The 20,021-nt window shown below is 29.2% G+C and overlaps 1 protein-coding gene across 1 annotated transcript; it reads right to left on the reverse strand.

Moving 5' to 3' along the window:
* Positions 1 to 1,988: 1,988 nt before the first annotated feature.
* LOC111294606 (LOB domain-containing protein 12-like) lies at positions 1,989 to 2,895 on the reverse strand. The gene is made up of 2 exons (XM_022888031.2): positions 2,493 to 2,895; positions 1,989 to 2,352 (listed from the first exon to the last, which is right to left on the reverse strand). The coding sequence occupies exons 1-2, from the start codon at positions 2,646 to 2,648 to the stop codon at positions 2,014 to 2,016; spliced, it is 495 nt and encodes a 164-aa protein (XP_022743766.1). The 5' UTR covers positions 2,649 to 2,895; the 3' UTR covers positions 1,989 to 2,013.
* Positions 2,896 to 20,021: the final 17,126 nt, after the last annotated feature.

Consider the following 20,021-nt stretch of genomic DNA (forward strand, 5'->3'; position numbering starts at 1 on the left):
TTGCACTCCCCCCCGCCCCAACGTAAAGAAGGCAGATGAACATCTAGTGGCACGTGGCGTTACGCAAAGGTTTTTTTTTTTTTTTTCTTTCTTTTAATCGTGAGGGATTGATATGACAAGGATTATTAGTAGTTTAATTATAGCTTAAGTACATAACGGAAACCAAAGTATCAAGCACGTCCATATAAAAAAATATTGAAAGCTAATTTTTTTTTTCTACGAAGGCAAAGATATTAGTGGTTAAAAAAAAAAAAGTATAAAGGAGCGAAGGTTGCAATTTTACCGGCGGAATTATTCGTCTTGTACGACTTGAGAGGGTCTTAAATAATGATTTTTAAATTCGATTTCGGTATAGTTTGAGATATTAAATTATTAATAAAAATATTTTTAATTTAAAATATATGTAATGATAATAAAATATTATTTTTATTAAATTTTTAATATTAAAATTATTTTTTTTGAAAATTTTCAAATCTTTTGAGCTCGATGAATCGGGTCGAGCCTCCAGAAGACTAACTATACCTAGCCCTATCTTGTACGACCTATAAACATATATAATTTTAAATATTTAGTTGATCAAATTTTTTCATATTAATTTTATATAGACATGAAATTTTACTTTTTACTATTAGATATTAAAAGATTAAGATAAAAGATGAGATTAGTACCTTAAATTAATTAACACAAATTATTCCTACTCATGGATTTTAAATTAAAAAAAAAACGATCTCACTTAACTAACAATGCTTTTGGTTTTTCTTGTGTCTTTTTTCTTCGATAAACCATAAGGTTTTCAAGTTTCAACCTAAAGACAAAAAAAATTCATGTTAAAATTAGTTTTTGCAGGATATTTGTAGGGTGATTTTAAGAAGGACTATATAGAAATCAATAATTATGGGCTCATTGAAATGGTTTTATAAGTGAACTTTTTTTTTTATAGGAGGGTATAACCCTTACAAGGCCGAAAAGAGATGAAATCTTAGCTCGAAACTCAAACCTTTATTTTTTTATAAAACCTCATTAGTCATTAGACTAAGAGCTCGAAACTTGAACCTCTATTTTCTCATAAAATTTCATTAGTTACTATATTAAGAAGTGAATGATTGATAAAGAACACTTTGAATGTGCATGATTTTAACTTTGATATACAATAAAATAATTGTTTCTTTTAAAAATTTATCATTACATTCGATAAGACAATAATTAGATGCATGCATGTGATAATAATTCATTTAAAATGCATTAGTAACTAAGATAAGTTTCTTTATATTCATATACTAATTGGTAATTACAATAAGCTTTGATCTGATTTTCGTCTGTGTAGACTTTGCACATGAGAGGGACACACGAAAAGAAAGAAAGATGAAAAATATAGTTGGAAATTCTTTGCTTTTGGCCGCCAATGAGGTTGAAGCTGTCATCTAAATCTAAATTAAAGAAGCAAAATTAAATTCTATCTGCTACTTAATTAGAAATTTATAATGCCAAATCAAAGCAACTCCTTTCCTTTACATCACAATTTCTGGCGCAATTTAATACTTTTTCCTAACGGTATCCCAAATTTTGTATAGATTTATTTCTTTTAGATGATTATAAGAACACATTTCTTCATATCAATCTAATACATTTAAAATTGCAATCTCAAAACATTAATACTATTAATTAACTTAACTATATGATTTTTTTGGCTCATAACTATAGGAATTTATGTTTTAGATTGTTTGATAAAGATCACCGACCCACCTCCCTTTGCAACTTATTTTGGTTAAGGAAAGGATTAATTAGTTTTTATTATTAAAGTCGTATAATCAAGAAAAACTCAAGTTTACTTCACTTCTCACATGCTAGAGTTGACCTTGTCAACTTACTCTAGATATTGTCTTAGCACACACAGTATGTTCTGTCTCTCTTGTGTCATTTTAGTTAAAATAAACAAAGGCTAATTAGAGGAATAACTTAGAAATTAATAACTCTTTCTCTGTCACAAAACCAAAAAAGAAAAGAGGCCTTTTTTTATGAAGAAACCATGTCTCCAAAGATGCTCTCTCTCTTGAGAGAGTGATCATGAATTACATTGGTAGAAGAATTAGCAAAATTGAGGTACTGATTGTGGAGAAATGATTTGTCATCTACTTGGTCTAATATTTGAGGGGTTGGTAGCATTGGCTCTTGCTGCATCTGGATGCACAGAATCTCTGCTTGAGCCACTGCTAGCTGCATTTGAAGCTGAGAAACCTGGTTCTGCAAATATGATATGGCCCCTACACATCCATAAACTGGGTCTCTTATCCTTGCATTTGCTTCATACACCAAACTGCTTACTGCATCTGCCCTTTGCTCAACTGGAAGCTCCTGCTTTCAATATATATATATATATATATATATATATACACACACACACACATATAGTTGCTTAGGCTATGAGAAAATTTGAGGATACTCTGACCGTATTATCAGAAAAAAAAAAATCGTGTATAGATAATTTTATGAACCTGCAACATTTTGCCGACATTGCTAGCACCAAAAACCTTGTGAACTATGGCGAACTTGTGGGGATCATCAGAAGGGAAGTATGGAGCAAAGATGCAGTCCTTGGCACAGCGGCGACGTAGCAACTTGCAGGAAGCACATGGCGAATTTCCTCCCATATTTGTAAGTCAAAGTGTTTGTTGGTCTTGCCCAAAAAAGAAGTTTTTGTTGGTAGTGATGAAGAAATTAGAAGGCAAGAAAAGAAACTAAGCTAAAGCTAGAACTGATATGCTAGGAAGGGTATGCGAGTAAAGCACAACCTTAATTTAGACTTGGTAGAGCTGAGAGGGTACGCATATTTATAATAACCAAGGAGCAAGAGTGCCATAGATCAACCAGGTAACTGTCTTTATTTACAAAAATAATTCTATATAATAAATTAATTTTTAATACGATCAAAGGCATGCATCATGCAATTTTGTTTGAGTAATATTTTTGAATGATCTTAAAGATGTATTTTTCCTTAAAGTATAATTAATTAATAGTTTATTCAACATAATAATTGTAAATTAATTATAGTACTAAACAACTAGTATTAAACATAATATCTAAGTTGTTAGAGAAGTCATTGGGAAGGGTATATATTAGAGATAAGCAAATAATTACGGGCAAAATACTCCATATTTTAGCAGTGATATTGATGATAGGGTTAGTTTGATTAGAGGCAATCCTACAGGGGATTTAGTAACATGGTTGGCATATCTCAAGGCCAAAGAGTATTTCTCAACTTTTCTAGATAACAAGGATAGGACTTCATGTGGGTCCAAAATAGAACCATTGGATGAATAATTAACTGTTTTTGTTTTTTAAATGAATTTGGACCTATGCAAGCACTTTAAGAATGGGACAAATAAAGTTTGGAAATTGAGACAACAAGGAGGCCAAAGCAAAAATCCCAAAATCTTTTAAGATAGTTGAGTTTTGGGCTAGCTCAGAAGTTCAATTACAACTAAAAGTCATAAATTTGGTGATTTAAGAAGGAAGTTTTTACCCTACCAATGCAAAATTGGCTTCTCAAACTATCATTATCATATATAATTACCGTTGCTTCTATAATGTGCCAAAAAGGACAGTAGCAGAGGCGCCCACGCAACTCGATCGGCCCCAAAACTGAGTAAAACACAACGGTAGCCGCCAAAGCGTGTATAATAGTTGGGGTATGCCTATATGCAAAAGGGGCATGCCTTCCACGTTCTTCTTTCATCTTCTGTTTTCTTTTTTGGTTCTTTTTCTTTGCTTCTTTATTACTTCAGTAAAATTTTATTAAGAGCCAGGCTCAAGGCCCCAACGAAAAAACAATGGGAAAATAAACACCAGCCGATCGAGACCTTCGGAGGCGAGGCTCAACGTGAATGTTTGGCCCTTTGTTAGCCACACAAACATTCACGTGAACACAAGCAAACACACAAGACACCCCTTTCTTCTCTAGAATCTAGTGTGGTTTTGACCCAAATCATTAATTAGGTCAACAAGAGAGCAAGTGTACGTGTATATTATATACACATGGCTCGACAAATTATGATTAGCATACTCATATTTCTTCAATTTATTAATCGTTTAGTATAATCCTCCCTTATTTAATGCCATTTCTACGTTATGTATATTTAATTACTTTTTCTTTTTTTTTTTTACAAAGTAAGTTACAATACAAAGATGAGAAAAATATTATAAATATTCAAATTTAAATTCAAATTTATTAAATGTCATTTTTTAAAAACGATAAAATATATCAACTAAACTAAACCATAAATTTTTTAATTACTTATTATTTGACATAAAATTATATTATCATTACTTTTTATTGTCTTTAACAAGTCTCTAGGCATGTAAGAAAATTGAATCATAATTTATTATTAAACAAAGACAAATATTCCTTGTATAAATTGATAAAAGTTAGAATCCCCACCCCTTTTCTTGTAAAATACATTTTTTTTTTCTCATCCAATAAATTTAAGGTGTGTTGCACAAACTATGATAAGCATATAATAATAATATTATAAATAAAATTATATTAAATAATATCATTATATCTTGAGTTTGATATGTGCAAGGATTATGATTAAATAATTTTATTTATTGGTTAAAATTATCTTTCCTAAAAGTTGTTATAATTTAAATTATTAATATAATTTTTAAGGATATTAATAGGATATATAAGTTCAATCACATGGATTAAAAATAAATCTTGTCCATTTTAGAAGGATTATAATTTAAATTATTAATATAATTTTTAAGGATATTAATAGGATATATAAGTTCAATCTCATGGATTAAAAATAATCTTGTCCATTTTGAAAAGATTGAATCATCTTATATTAATAGGATGATTAATCCTCCTTGTAATTCTATCAATTTCTTTATATACAAATCAAACATGATAGAATGATTATTGTAGACACCCCATTTTGTCCAAAAATATTTTTTTGAAATTGAAAACAAGCTTCAACCATAATTGAGAGATTTTAGGATTTAATTCCAGAATCAATTCACATTAAAATGATATTGTGAGATTTTAGGATTTAATTCCATAATCAATTGGCATTAAAAATGATGGGGAGAGATTTTTGGGATTTAATTTCAGAATCAATTCTCATTAAAATGAAAATCAAATAAAATCATAGATTTAAGGAGAATTGATTGAGCATGAATTCCTATATAAATTTGTGATCAAAACAAAATGAGGTATTTGGAAAAAAAAAAAAAAGATTATGCAAAAACTCTTGAGAGAAAAGAGAAAAATTTGTTTATCAACCAAAAGGTTTTAAGTTCTGGGTTTGGTTAGTTTAAATTTTCTGGAATTGAAATTTGATGTTTTTGGGTTTGAATATCTGTAGGGTTTTACATTCTAGAGATTTCTGAGTTAGTTTTATAGACAATTTATTAGGTTTTTAAACATTCTCTGTTAGTTTTTAGGATTTATTCATCAATTTTTAGAAATCAATTAGAGAGAAGACAGAAAAATAATCATTTTAAAAAGAGAGGCATACTCAAACACTTCTCAAGAAAAGCTTAAATTGGAGACACCCAGATCCACATGTTTTACCACGCACAACCCAACCTGATCATAAGTTTTTTTCATTTTTATTCTTATTTTTATTTTATCATTTTATATTTTAAGTTTTTATTTCATTTTTATAATTTATTATATTTTGTTGATTTTTTTAGCAATTTATTATTTATTAAATATTTTATAAAAATTCTTTTTATTATTTTATTTCTGAAAAATAAAAAAAAATCTTTTAAAATAAATTCATGAATTCCACCAAACTATTGGAGAATTTTCATGGATTTAAAGTTTATGAAACCCACCAAACTATTGAAAAATTTCATAAATCAATTTTAAAATAAAAAATAAATTTTATCCTCTAAACTATTGAAAGATTGCTTCAAATTAAGTCTTACCAAACTATTGGGAAACTTAATGAAATTTTCAAAAAAAAATTTAAAAATCTTTTTACAATAAAATCTTATCAAAATATTAAGAGATCTGCTTCAAAGTAAGTCCTACCAAACTATTGAGAGACTTGACTAATTTTTTGAAATAAAATAAATTAATAAATCCGATGATGGAGCCTCTTTAGAGCGAGACCCTAGTCTTCATGAATACTCTTAAGGTGAGAGAGTTATCTTAAATTCCTACCAAACTATTGGGATAATTTTAAGACTAATTTTTATTATTAAATAATTTGGCAAATTATAAATATGATCAAGGCTTGGATAATTTAAAATCAAACTGGTACCATCCTTTGAATGGTGCTGTGGGGGTGTTATAACCTTTCTCACACACAACTGTACTCCTAAACCTAAACTCTTGTTTTGTAGATCAAGATTTACTATTTAAAGATATCTAAGTCAATTTTTGGACTCTTTTTTAAATATGACAGATTCAATCAGGTAGTCAATCACACCTAAACAATAAAGATTGATGATGACTTCTCTAATCTATGTCTAGTGGTAAATCCATAAATCTATATGTTATAACAGTATGGTGACTTTGCTGGAGACATCAAGAGTCAAGTCAGTAAATAATTTCTTATTATCTAAGCTTTACCTAATAAATTTGGGTTTTTTTTCTCTTTCTTATTTTTTTTTATTACTTATATTTGTTAGTTATTCATTTATTTATTGTATATATTTGTCATTCATTTGCATATACATAACATAAAGCTCTCCACCCGAGTTCTACCTTTAGGAATGAGTGAAGTACCTATACTGTTATGAGATTTTATGTCTCCGCATGGGCCTACAAAACATTCTCACTTAGATTGAACCATTTTTCACTTCTAACTTATGATAAGTGAGGATCATGATGCTTTACTAATCTGTGATGGACTATGATGTAAGGAATAATTTGAAAACTTTTTAGACGTAATCCAAACCGCATATAATTAACTTTAAGATCCTAACCATAGATAGAGCCATATATTTCCACCCTTTATAATTAACCTAAAATTTAGGGTCATGTTGTTATTTACTTGCTTTGTAATGTTTATTCTTTTTTTATTGAGGTAATTAATCGATTTTCTTATTTTTTTTGTTTTTTTTCTTTTTATACATATTCATAAACATACATGCAGATTAAATATTATGCTTACTAACCTTTTTTTTTTATTGTGTATGTATGCATCCATGCATTACTACATTCATTCTCATGTATAATCTGATAGGTCCATAAACATCATTCTAAATTTGCACTATAATTACAAGAAATCAAGGTTCAATGATAGCTTAACACCAATACTACACTCAGGCTAAGCCAGGAAGATGGAGCAAGATAATACAAACCAGTTTGAGAGGTTAGAAAAGGCCCATGAAGTAATTGAAGGGAAGCTAAGCAAGATATTCAAAGCTTTAGAAAAGATAAACAGAGGGAAAATAGTAGAAGAAGATATCTCACATATAGATACCGAACCACTATATCCTTCAAGTTTCGCTTCACATCTAACTCAAACCATTCCAAGCTTTCAATAACAACAGACCACGTTCTCAAATTATAATCAAGGGAATGTTCAGAGCTATACCAACTCGATCTTTGTTGAAAAGGTAGATGAGTCCATCCATATTTTTAAAATGGATGAGACTAAAAAAGAAGTGAAATTGTAGATGGCTATGTCCTTAAAAGACTCTAAGATCGATCAAGCTATAAGTATGATTGAGGAAAGATTACAGGTTGTAAAAGGTATTAATTTCTATGAATCCATGGATGCCACCAACCTTTGTTTGGTTTCAAATGTTTTAATTTTTTTAAAATTTAAAGAACCAGAATTTGAAAAACTGTTCATGCACATGTTTCAAGATAGCTTGACTGGGTTTATTGTAAGAAGATATGTCCAGTTAGATATAACTCACATTAAGTCATAGAAAGACTTGACTCGATCCTTTATTAACTAATACCATCACATCATAAACATGGCTCCTGATTGCCTTTCATTACAAGAGATGGAGAAAAAAATATCTGAATCTTTCAAGGAGTATCCCCAAAGGTAGTGGGATGTCACTGTTTAGGTACAACCCTCATCAATAGATAAAAAAAATAACAGTGCTATTTGTAAGCATTTTCAAGTCACCATACTATGAGAAGATGGTAGGGAATGCGACTAAGAATTTTATTGACATAGTGATTTTAGGGGAGATCTTTGAAAATGTAATCAATAGTGATAAATTGAAAGAATGAGAGTTTTTTGCTACTAAAAAAGTGCTCCAAAAAAAAAGTGAGACTCAAGCTGTGAGTTTCGACAAGCAACAATCTAAAAACTATCCTTGATCAATCTATCCCACATATCATTCTTTTACAAGTTATACTTCTGTTATACTCTACTAATCAACTATATAACCTTCTTATCCATCTTTTCATAGGCCATCCATCTATCTAACTACCCCAACAAGTGGTGTGTAAGAATCACGAAACTGAAAAAAGCCTATATTTGACTCTATTCCTATAAGCTACACAGATTTATACTAAGAACTTTACAAGAACATTTGATTGCTCCCATTCTTGCAAAATAACCTAAACCTTCATATCTTAAATGATATGACTTTACTGCTCATTGTGACTACCATTTTAAGGTGGTGGGCCATTCCACTAAAAATTGTATCCCTTTAAAATATATAGTGCAAAGTCTGATCAAGAGAGAGTTGATAAATTTTGATACCAATGGAAACACGACATCCAATGTCAATGGTAACCCGTCACCCAATCATCCAAGGGCATAATTATGGGAGAGGTTGATTGAAATTGCTTATCATTTTAGAATTTCTTGATAATGTGATTTTTTTTTATGTACTTGAGTTTTATTTTATTTTTTATCATTTTAATAAAAGTGACAAATCTGATGCATTTTCATGACGTTCTTCTTTTGTGTGAATACCTATTATTTACCTTTACTTTCTCATACCTTTTCCTCATACCAATTTTTTTGATTTCGAATAATGAATGTTCAAACAATCACGACGATAATTCAGGATTCGATACCATTCATGATAATTTGATTGATAAATTTGAGGTAGTTAGTTTATTGGGACTGTTGGATAAAAAAGATAACTCTTATGAAAGTTTGGCTTATTGAAGGTAAAAGTGATGCAACATATGATTTTCGTGATTGTTCATTCGAGTTTGCTCTTAGTCAATAAATATTTTTCATTTAGAGTATTCATGTTCGAAATGAGAAATGGCTATCTTTTTTTATCCTCCAAAAAATAAAATTTATTCCTTGATACCTCATTTGAGCTTATTGAAATTTTTTTTTTTAAGAACACTAAATAAAGATCACCCCACACTGAGGGACAAAGTTTGAAAAATTCATTCATTCTTAGGGGCAAAGCTTTTTTGTGATCAAGTTTTCTTGACAAATAAAAAAATAAAAAAAAATTACTAGGGCAAAACGTCAATGTGCTCTACATGAAAAAATGATCATTTGTTTGATTACCCATCAAATACAATTTGGGATTGTTTTATCCATTTCTTTGGCATCCTTTACGCTAACCTATGTTACATCCCTTACAAGTCTATTTTGATTGAACATGAATACTTGAATTAGAGAATCATGAATTAAATTAAGGTAGATTTGTCATTGGATTATTTAAGACTTTGAAAGATGAAAAAGGGATAAAAAAATAAAAAAAAATAAAAAATTATAAAAATCGAAAAGAAAAAAAAAGGAGAAAAAAAGAAAACTCAAAACTAAAAACTTAAAAGGGCAATTTAAGTAAAGATAAAAACTTGAAAAAAATAACTTCATGTGAAAATCCTAAGAATTGAGATAATGATTGGTTTAAATATTGAAGATATGTGTTTTTGAAAGATGATATTGAGTTTAGGTTCAAAATTGTCTGAACAATCGTTATTTTGGATATTAATATCCTAGTTGGATTAATCACAACATTTTGCCTTTGCTCACCTTTGAGTTGTTCTTGACCTTATATTTTGCTCTTTAAATAATAAAGATCCATTTTTCTTATCCTTCACCAAATAAACATTCTTTAAATGAACTTGATAAATGTATCATGTTTATCATTGATTTGAATGATGGCAAATAAATAAATGAAATTTTTCATAAAAGTTTTTCATTCTTTGAAAGAAATCTAAGATGAGATAAATGAAAGAAACATGAGAAATTGATTTACAATAGGGCAAACAAGAAAACCTAATGATGAATTTAGTGATAGATTGGTTAACAAGACCTGTGAATTATGATCAGATGAAAAGAATGACATGGAATAACTGATAAAATATACTTTGAGATTATTAATTCCAAAAAGCTAAAAAGAACTTATAGAGACTTGAGAATCTTGTCACCACAATTGAAATTTCATGACATTAACACTACATACATTGCGTTTGCATTTTCATCCAAGATAGGACATGCATCTGTATCGTAGCATGATCACTTATCACTCATTTTTTATCTCGAATCAGTCCAGATCATTTTTTTAATTCACAACATCATTCCAGTCATTCATTTTTTACTTTGACTCGATCTTGGTAGCTTTCAAACTCGCAGCATTGTCTTAGTCATCCGATCTCAGCTCAATCTAGATTATTTTCAGACTCACGGCACCGTCCTAGTCATTTGATCTCAACTTAGTCCAAATCATTTTTTTGACTTGTGGTTTCATCTCGATCATTTATTTTCGACTTCAACTCGATCCTGGTTGCTTTATCTTGACTCATAGTTTCATTTCGGTCATTCAATCTCAGCTCAATCTAGATCATTTTCTTGACTCGTATTTTCATCTCGATCATTCATTTTTAACCTTGACTCGGTCCTTATCGTTTTATCTTGACTCGCAGTTTCATCCCGATCATTCGATTTTGGTTTAATCCAAATCATTTTCTTGACTAGCTATTTTGTCCTGATCATTCATTTTTTACCTCAACTTGATCCTAGTCACTTTATCTCAACTCATGATTTTATCCCGATCATTTGATTTCAACTTAGTCCAGATCATTTTTTTAGACTTATAGTTTCATCTCGATTGTTCAATCTCAACTTAGTTCAGATCATTTTCCTGACTTGTAGCTCCGTCCCAATTATTCGATCTTGACTTAATCCAGGTCATTTTTTTTTTATTTCTGAATCCATCCCCATTATTTGATCTTGGCTTAGTCCAAATTATTTTTTTGACCCGCGATTCAATCTCAATCACTCATTTTGATCTCAGCTCGGTCTAGATCATTTTTTTTACCTCTGAAAACTTGAAATCTTGAAAATCTTTCTTTTTTGCAAATTTGAAAAATCTTTGTAAACTTGAAATCTTTGTGAATCTAGAACCTTTGTGAAACTTGAAATCTTGCGAATATTTTTTTTTTGCAAATCTGAAGGTCCTTGTGAACTTTAAATCTTTGCGAATCTATAACTTTTGCGAAACTCGAAATCTTGTGAATCTTCTATTTTTGCGAATCTAAAAACTTTTGTGAATCTTGAATATTTACGATTTTGTTAAACTTGAAATATTGTGATCTTTCAACTTCTATTATGGAACCTCACAAATTTTTGAATATCCAAATTGTGAATCTTTGAATTTAGAATTAAAAATTTGAACTTTATTTTTTTGACCTGTGATTCAATCATGATCATTCATTTTGATCTCAACTTAGTTTAGATTAATTTTTTTGACTCGCGGTTCAATCTCGATCACCTATTTTGATCTCGGTTAAGTCCAAATCATTTTATTTCTTGTTTTACAATTCAATATTGATCATTTTGGCATACTTTGATCACTTTTTAAATCTCAGCTTTTAAACTCAAACAAAATGGATGTCTTTTATCTTTGTACAATTCTTGTTTCATAGAAAGTGCATAAAGAATAGCAATTGTAGACATCCTATTTTATTTGAAAATATTTTTTCGGAATTGAAAACAAGCTTCAACCATGATTGAGAGATTTTTTATATTTAATTCCAAAATCAATTCACATTAAAATTATATTGAGAGATTTTTTAGATTTAATTTCAGAATCAATTGGCATTAAAAATGATAGGGAGAGATTTTTAGGATTTAATCTTAAAATCAATTCTCATTAAAACGAAAATCAAATAAAATCATAGATTTAAGGAGAATTAATTGAGCATGAATTCCTATATAAATTTGTGATTAAAGCAAAACGGGGTATTCATAAAAAAAAAAAAAGATTATATAGAAACTCTTGAGAGAAAAGAGAAAAATTTGTTTATCAATCAAGAGGTTTTAGGTTCTAGGTTTGGTTTGTTTAGATTTTCTAGAATTGGGATTTGGTGTTTTTTGGTTTGAATTTTTGTAGGATTTTGCATTCTAAGTATTTCTGAGTTTAGTTTTCTAGACAATTTATAAGGTTTCTAGAAATTTTCTGTTGACTTTTGGGATTTATTCGTCTATTTTTGGAAATCAGTTAGAGAGAACAAAAGAATAACCATTTAGAAAGAGAGGCATACTCAAACACTTTTGAAGAAAAGCTTGAAATTGGAAGCACACAGATTTGCGTGTTTTACCATGCACAACCTAACTCAATCGCAAGTTTTCTTTTTTCATTTTTTTTTTTATTTTTTTATTTTTATTTTATCATTTTATATTTTAAGTTTTTTATTTCATTTTTATTATTTTTTATATTTTGTTGATTTTTTTAGCAATTTATTATTTATTAAATATTTTATAAAAATTCCTTTTATTATTTTATTTTTGAAAAACAATAAAAAAAATCTTTTCAAATAAATTCATGAATTTCATCAAATTATTGGAGAATTTTCATAGATTTAAAGTTTATGAAATCTACCAAACTATTGAGAAATTTCATAAATTAGTTTTAAAAAAAATAAAAAAATAATTTTTATCCTCTAAAGTATTGGAAGATTGCTTCAAATTAAGTTTTATTAAACTATTAGGAGACTTGATGGAATTCTCAAAAAAAAAAAAATTTTTGCAAACCATTTTATAATAAAATCTCATCAAAATATTAGGAAATCTGCTTCAAAATAAGTCTTATTAAACTATTGGGAGACTTTACTAATTTTTTTGAAATAAAATAAATTAATAAATATGACAACGAAACCTTTTCAGAACGAGACCCTAGTCTCCATGAATACTTATGAGGTTAGAGAATTATCTTAAATTCTTACCAAACTATTGGAACAATTTTAAGACTAATTTTTAATATTAAATAATTTCATAAATTACAAATATGATTAAGGCTTCGATAATCTGAAATCAAATTGATATCATCCTTTGGATGGGCACTGTAGTGGCGCTATAACTTTTCTCACACATAACTGTACTTTCGAGTCTAAACTCTGGTTTCGTAAATTAGGATCTATTATTTAAAGATACTCAAACCAGTCTTGGGATTCCTCTTTAAACATGATAGATTCAATCAGGTGGTCAATCACACCTAAATAAAAAAATATTGGTGATGACTCCTCTAATCTATGTCTAATGGTAGATCTACGGATCTATACAATATGACAATTATTATCTTATTTTGTCTATCATCTTATCACCAAATATGACTTTAAGGAATTTAATTAAAAAGATAAAAGGTGCTTATATTGTTATTGCAATTAAAGATGCAAGTGTATGCATCATATGCATAAAAAAATATTACTTACTACAATTAAATATAATTAGAGGTGGCAAATGGATTAGTTTAGGTTGATTTGGATTGAGTTATTTTCAAATTCAGATCACTTGGATTATATCTTTTTTTAGATTTTGGATCGTTTCAAATTTGGATTTTTTTGGTATGAATTATTTTGGATTTAGGCTTTTTCAAGTTCAAACAGTTTCAGATTCAAATTATTTCATGTTTGAATTATTTAGAATTTGATTCGTTTCGAGTTGAACAAGCCTAGACAAATTTGAATAATTTTGAAATTTTATAAGTTATAAACTTTTTTATAATTCCGAATGTAATAATTATTTTTATTTTTATTTTTATATAATTAAATAAATATATGACAAAAAATGTTAAAGTTAAAATTTTAAAAATTAATAAATATTTATATAAACATTCATTATATAATAATTTTGTATTTTAATATTATCCATTACTTTGTTCAAAAAAAATTTTATCTATTACTTTTTTAGTCTATCTTATAAGATCAAATAATTAAATAAATATATAAGTGTAATATATAAAAATAAACATCCAAAAAAATTAAGCAACATAAAAAAAAAAATCATTTGAAGGAAAGAAAGCCCACTAAATATTTATATAAATAGTTTTTTATCCTTAAGTCTTAACTCAATAATCCATTGGACCATTGGGCACTTAACCTTAACCAGTTACTCTAACAAATTTTTATTTTTATTTTTTATTTTATTAGTTCTTTAGTCATTATATTATGATTATTTAATTTAAATTTTCAAGAATTTTTCTTACAATTATTTTGTTTTTTGGTTTGAAAATAAATGAAATGCCAATATAATTACATCATATCTAAACATGTACATTGTTTGAGTAAATGTTCAATTAGATTGTTGAATAGTAGACACTAAAAGATTATTATCAATTAATTAATTTAATCTTAGTAATCAATATTCAAAATTTTTGAAAAATTTTGATATATAAAAATTAATTGATATAGTATTAATGTAATTTTAATATTTAACCATTTTAAAATTAACATTAGATTAAGAATATTCATCAATTACCAATTGTTCAATTCTAATGCTGAATAGTAGACATTATTAAAAAAAAGTATCAATTATTATTTATAAAAAAAATTAATTTGAATAATTAACCAATTAGTTAGTTCAATCATATATCTATTTGGTTTTTAGTTTGTATATGAATTATTATACTAATATTACCATGTTAAATATAATCATATGCAATAATTGATCAAATGTTTCATTAGAGTGTTGAATATCATATGCACCATTTGACTTTAACATAATAGCATTGGACATAGTCATGTATATCAATTGACCAAATTTCACATAGTTGAATAATAAATATTATTAAAAGAGCACTAATTTGATCATATTAATATTAACATAAATATAATAACTTCGGCTATAAACCATTTGACCAAATATCTAATTAGAATGTTAAATAGTAAACATTATTAAATTAATTAATATAATGCTAATAACCTTAAACTTAATGAGTGTAGTTACTTAAATATAATTAATCTTAATATTAATTAAGTATAAAAATTAATTGTATTAGAATTACTACTAGTATAATATATTCTAAATTATACTTTAATTTACTATTGATAATAATTAATTCTATCATGCCTTGATTTTACTTATAACATATATTAAATAAATAAATTAAACATCAAATTAAATTAAATTCTTTTTATATGATATTATAATCAAAAAGTAAAAAAATATTAAAAAGATTAACAAAAAATAAAAAAAGGCGGCATTCTAAATTTCACAATACACTCTAAACAAAAATTCTCAATTTCACAAGTCCCTTCCAAACAAAAATTTTCAGAACCATTTCCAAATCCTAACTCTTAACTTTATAGCAGATTGTTATTTAACTTTTTTCATCTTCATATTTCAATTTTAAAAATAATATGTTTTAACTTATAAGATAATATTTTATTTTCAAGCAAATTTAATATTTTAATATGTTTGAAACACTAAGAAAAATATAATCTAAAGTTAATTTTGTTAATAATGGTATTAATGTTTTCCTGAAAATATCAAATTTAATCAAATGTTAATTATAATATAATTTTTTATATTTGAATTATTATATTAAAATTTAAGTTTGTCGTAACGTCTAGATCCGGGGATCTATCGCTAGACATTGACTTTAGGGAGTCGCCACCAATCTTTTTTTATCTAGGTGCGATTGGCCACCTATGAATCTGTCCTTTTAGGGAACACCTAAGTTTAAGGGCCCCTAAAAGAATAGGTTCAGGTCTACTAACCAGAACAGGGTTCGGGAGTTCGATTACGTGTGAGGAAGGTTATAGCACCCTCACAACGCCCATCAAAAGATGGTACCAGCTTGAATTTGTGTTATCCAAAAGCCTTAAAATTTTACCAAGTAATTAATTATTGAAAACTTTTCTCAATTGACTCTAATACTTTTAGCAGAAAATTGAGAAAATTTCCTCACTTCAAGAGTATGCAAGAAAAACTACTGTTTCACTTACAGAGGCTCCGTCGTCGGATTATTTAGAGAAAAAAAAAAACAAAATCAAAATTAAGATAGAAAGGAAGGAAAGAATGATTTTTTTTTAGGAAAAATTGATACTTTCAACTTTTCCCCAAAAATATTTTTTGGAAATTTCGATTTTCAAGGAAAATTGATACTTTCAACTTTTCCTCAAAAACCCCTTTTTTGAAAATTTATTTCTAAGGAAAATTGATACTTTCAACTTTTCCCCAAAAATATTTTTTTTTGAAATTTTGATTTTCAAGGAAAATTGATACTTTCAACTTTTCCCTAAAAATATATTTTTTAGAATTTTTTTTATTTTTATTTAAAGAAAATAAAATAATAAAAAAATAAATAAAAAGAATATTACATAAACCTAATCTAATAAATAAAAAATAAAAAATAAAATAAACAAATAAACAAAGAAATAAAAAAAAATTCAAAAAAATTCAAAAAAAAAACCTGGAGCGGCTCGGATCGCGGCTCGGCTCGGCTTGGAGTGGGCTGGCACGCGCGGGTCAGAAAGCGGGTCGACGCCCGGGTCGGGTCGGGTTACGGCAAAACGCGCGGATCCTTTGATTAACTTAAAGCCAAAACGACGTCGTTTTGGGAGGGTATAAAAGGTAATCCCCTTCGTTTTTTCGGCAGAACGCTTCTCCCTCTCTCTCTCTTCTTCTTTTTTTCTCTCCCTTCTCTCTAGAAAATGAAGGACACCGGTGCCGGATTCTGGGAAAGTCGCCGGAATCTGGAAATTTCGTCGGAATTTGGCCGGAAGTCGATCGATTTCTGGGAATATTCACCGGTTTCTGGGATTCCTCGCCGGAAACTGGGCAGGTGGCCGGAAACTTCAAATTTGGCCAAAATTGTCGCCGGAAAATTCAAACTTGGCCGGAAAAATTAACCGGAATCTGGAATTTCCAGAAATTCCAAGAAAAAAAAAATTCAAAAAAATTCCCAAAAAATTCCCGATGATTCCTAGAACTCTCCTAAACCTTTTCTTAGCCTTCTACACTCTTCTATTCGCCTTTTCCCCTCAAATCAGTAGCTCAGGCTCACTGTTTTCTGTGTGTCTTGCATTCTGTTCCAGAGTCCCTTTTATAGGGATTGATCAGGAGTTCCTGATCAATCCCAATTCCTCCTTGGACGGGAATTCAATATTTGAATCCCACTGGACTCTTCTGATTGAATTCCCATTTCCAATGGGATTCTTCAGCCTTCAATCTCAGCCCTCCAAAATTAAAATCAAAATAAATAAAAAATACTAGATAATTAGAAAAGATAAATCAAAAGATATTATAAAAAAAATATCTGATAATCAGGAAAAATCAGAACAGATAAAAAAAATAATAATAAATATATAACTATATACATATAAATCTAATCTAATAAAAAATAAATAAATAAATAAATATATACATAATAATAAAATACATAAAATACAAAATAATACAGGACAAATTGAATTGGGCCCTACCCATTTGGGCCAGGCCCAATTGATCTGGGCCGGACCCAATTGGGTGTCTACAGTTGCCCCTCTTTGCACATTTTTTGTGAAACAAAAATTGCGCAAAGACGTAGACACCCAATCAAGACTCAACTCAACATTTTTTGGTTTTTTTTTTTTTTTTTTTTTACCAAAGCTCCTCTAAACAGAGGCACCACGACTTTTGAAAAGTAAATTGCTCCTCTAAACAGAGGTACCACGACTTTGGAAAGTAAATTGCTCCTCTAAACAGAGGCAACGAACTTGGAAAAATAAATTGCTCCTCTAAACAGAGGCAACGGAACTTTGGAAAAATAAATTGCTCCTCTCAACAGAGGTACCACGACTTTGAAAAAATAAATTGCTCCTCTAAACAGAGGCACCACGACTTTGGAAAAATAAATTGCTCCTCTAAACAGAGGCAACGAACTTGGAAAGTAAATACTCCTAGACGATCATGTCCGAAGGAGTTGAAAGTTGTGTTTGAAGGGATTTCAGGAGATTATGCCCAAAGGTCTTATAAATCAACCCCGATACCAAGAGACATCCTATTTCAAGGATTAGGAACTTACCTGACAAGTTTCTTCTCAAACTTGCAAAGTCTTTTCATATCTGTCTTTTTCATGTGGGATGTTGGAACACCCCTGCTTCTTGAATTTGTACACTATACTTTCCTAAAAGTAGTGTATGCTATGCAAATGCATATGAATTTCAATGCATGCCATGCAAATGTTGGCCAATTAATTCCTGTTCAATGTATGGTACTCAAGTTTCTCAAGCTCTTTTTTTTTTCTTGGGTGTCAAGCCCTTTGATTCCTCAAGGATCCAATTGCACTGCTCTTCTAAGATCGAACCAGTGTGACTCTTAATTATTTCTTCCATTCATATTCTTCCTGTAACAAAAAATCTCTTCCCAAATTCAATGTCCTAATCAGGAGCTGAACATCTCGATTCTACCTTTATCACTCTCGATTTATTCAATGTAATGTAAAAATCTTTTTATGTTGTTATTCATTCATCAATCATTATTTTCAACTCAGAAAGGGAGAATGCATTTACACATTCCTTCCATGATGGGGTATTAAGAAGAAAGGGATATGAATAGTAGGGAAACAGTCATCAGAAAAAGGAGTAAAGAATAAAATGTTTCTTTATTAGCAAATGTCGGTAAACTTTGGCCAAGAAAGAATTACAAGGATAGGTATGGGGACAAAGCCCAAAATGAACAATAAGATAATCATGATAACATATCTCAAAGTTTTTTCTGAAAACTCAACCTTCTGATGTATTTAACAACTTGAAACTCTTCTGAATTTGCTAACCTTCATATCAGCAGACTTTCAGATTCGATGCTGTATTCTCCTTATCTAAGCCACCTTTTCAGGTTTTCAACTTAGACAAACCCCCTATGACTCAAACCGCCCTTTTGGGGTTTTCGCCTTGAGTCCTCCTTGTTCACTTTTCCTTTTTTTTTTTTTCCATTTTTTCTTTTTTCATTTTTTCATTTTTCATTTTTCCATTTTTTCATTTTTTCATTTTTCATATTTCCATTTTTCATTTTTTCATTTTTCATTTTTCCATTTTTCCATTTTTGTCATTTTTTTTCAAGCATAGTATTTCTTCACAGCATCAGAATTTACAGGATGGGGTAAATCATTTCCATCCATTTCAGTCAGTATCAACGCTCCACCCGAAAAGGCCCGTTTCACCACATACGGCCCTTCCCAATTCGGAGTCCATTTTCCTCTACTATCGTGCTGGATTGGGAGAATTCTTTTCAAAACCAACTCTCCTTCTCGAAAGCAACGAGGCCGAGTTTTCTTATCATGAGCCCTCATCATTCTTCTTTGGTATAGCTGACCATGGCACAGTGCAGTCAATCTCTTTTCTTCTATGAAATTTAACTGCTCATAACGTTCTCGAATCCATTCAGCCTCTTCCAACTCGACTTCTTTTAAGACTCTCAAAGAGGGGATCTCTACTTCCACTGGTAGTACAGCCTCCATCCTATAAACCAACGAAAATGGGGTTGCCCCAGTAGAGGTACGAACTGACGTTCGATATGCATGCAATGCGAATGGCAACTTCTCATGCCAATCTTTGTAAGTCTCGATCATTTTTTCCAAAATCCTCTTTATGTTCTTATTGGCTGCCTCAACTGTCCCATTCATTTTTGGACGGTATGGTGCCGAGTTATGATGCTTGATCTTATACTGAGCACATATTTCTTGCATCATCTTGCTATTCAGATTCTTGGCATTGTCTGAAATGATTTTCTCCGGAAGTCCATATCTACAGATGATCTCCTTTTTTATGAACTTGCAAACCACAGAGTGTGTCACATTTGCATATGAAGCTGCTTCTACCCATTCTGTGAAGTAATCTATCATCACAAAAATGAATCTGTGCCTGT

This window comes from Durio zibethinus, chromosome 14, assembly GCF_047325235.1.
Source record: "Durio zibethinus cultivar Kanyao isolate XHJ-2024 chromosome 14, ASM4732523v1, whole genome shotgun sequence".
NCBI lineage: Eukaryota > Viridiplantae > Streptophyta > Magnoliopsida > Malvales > Malvaceae > Durio > Durio zibethinus.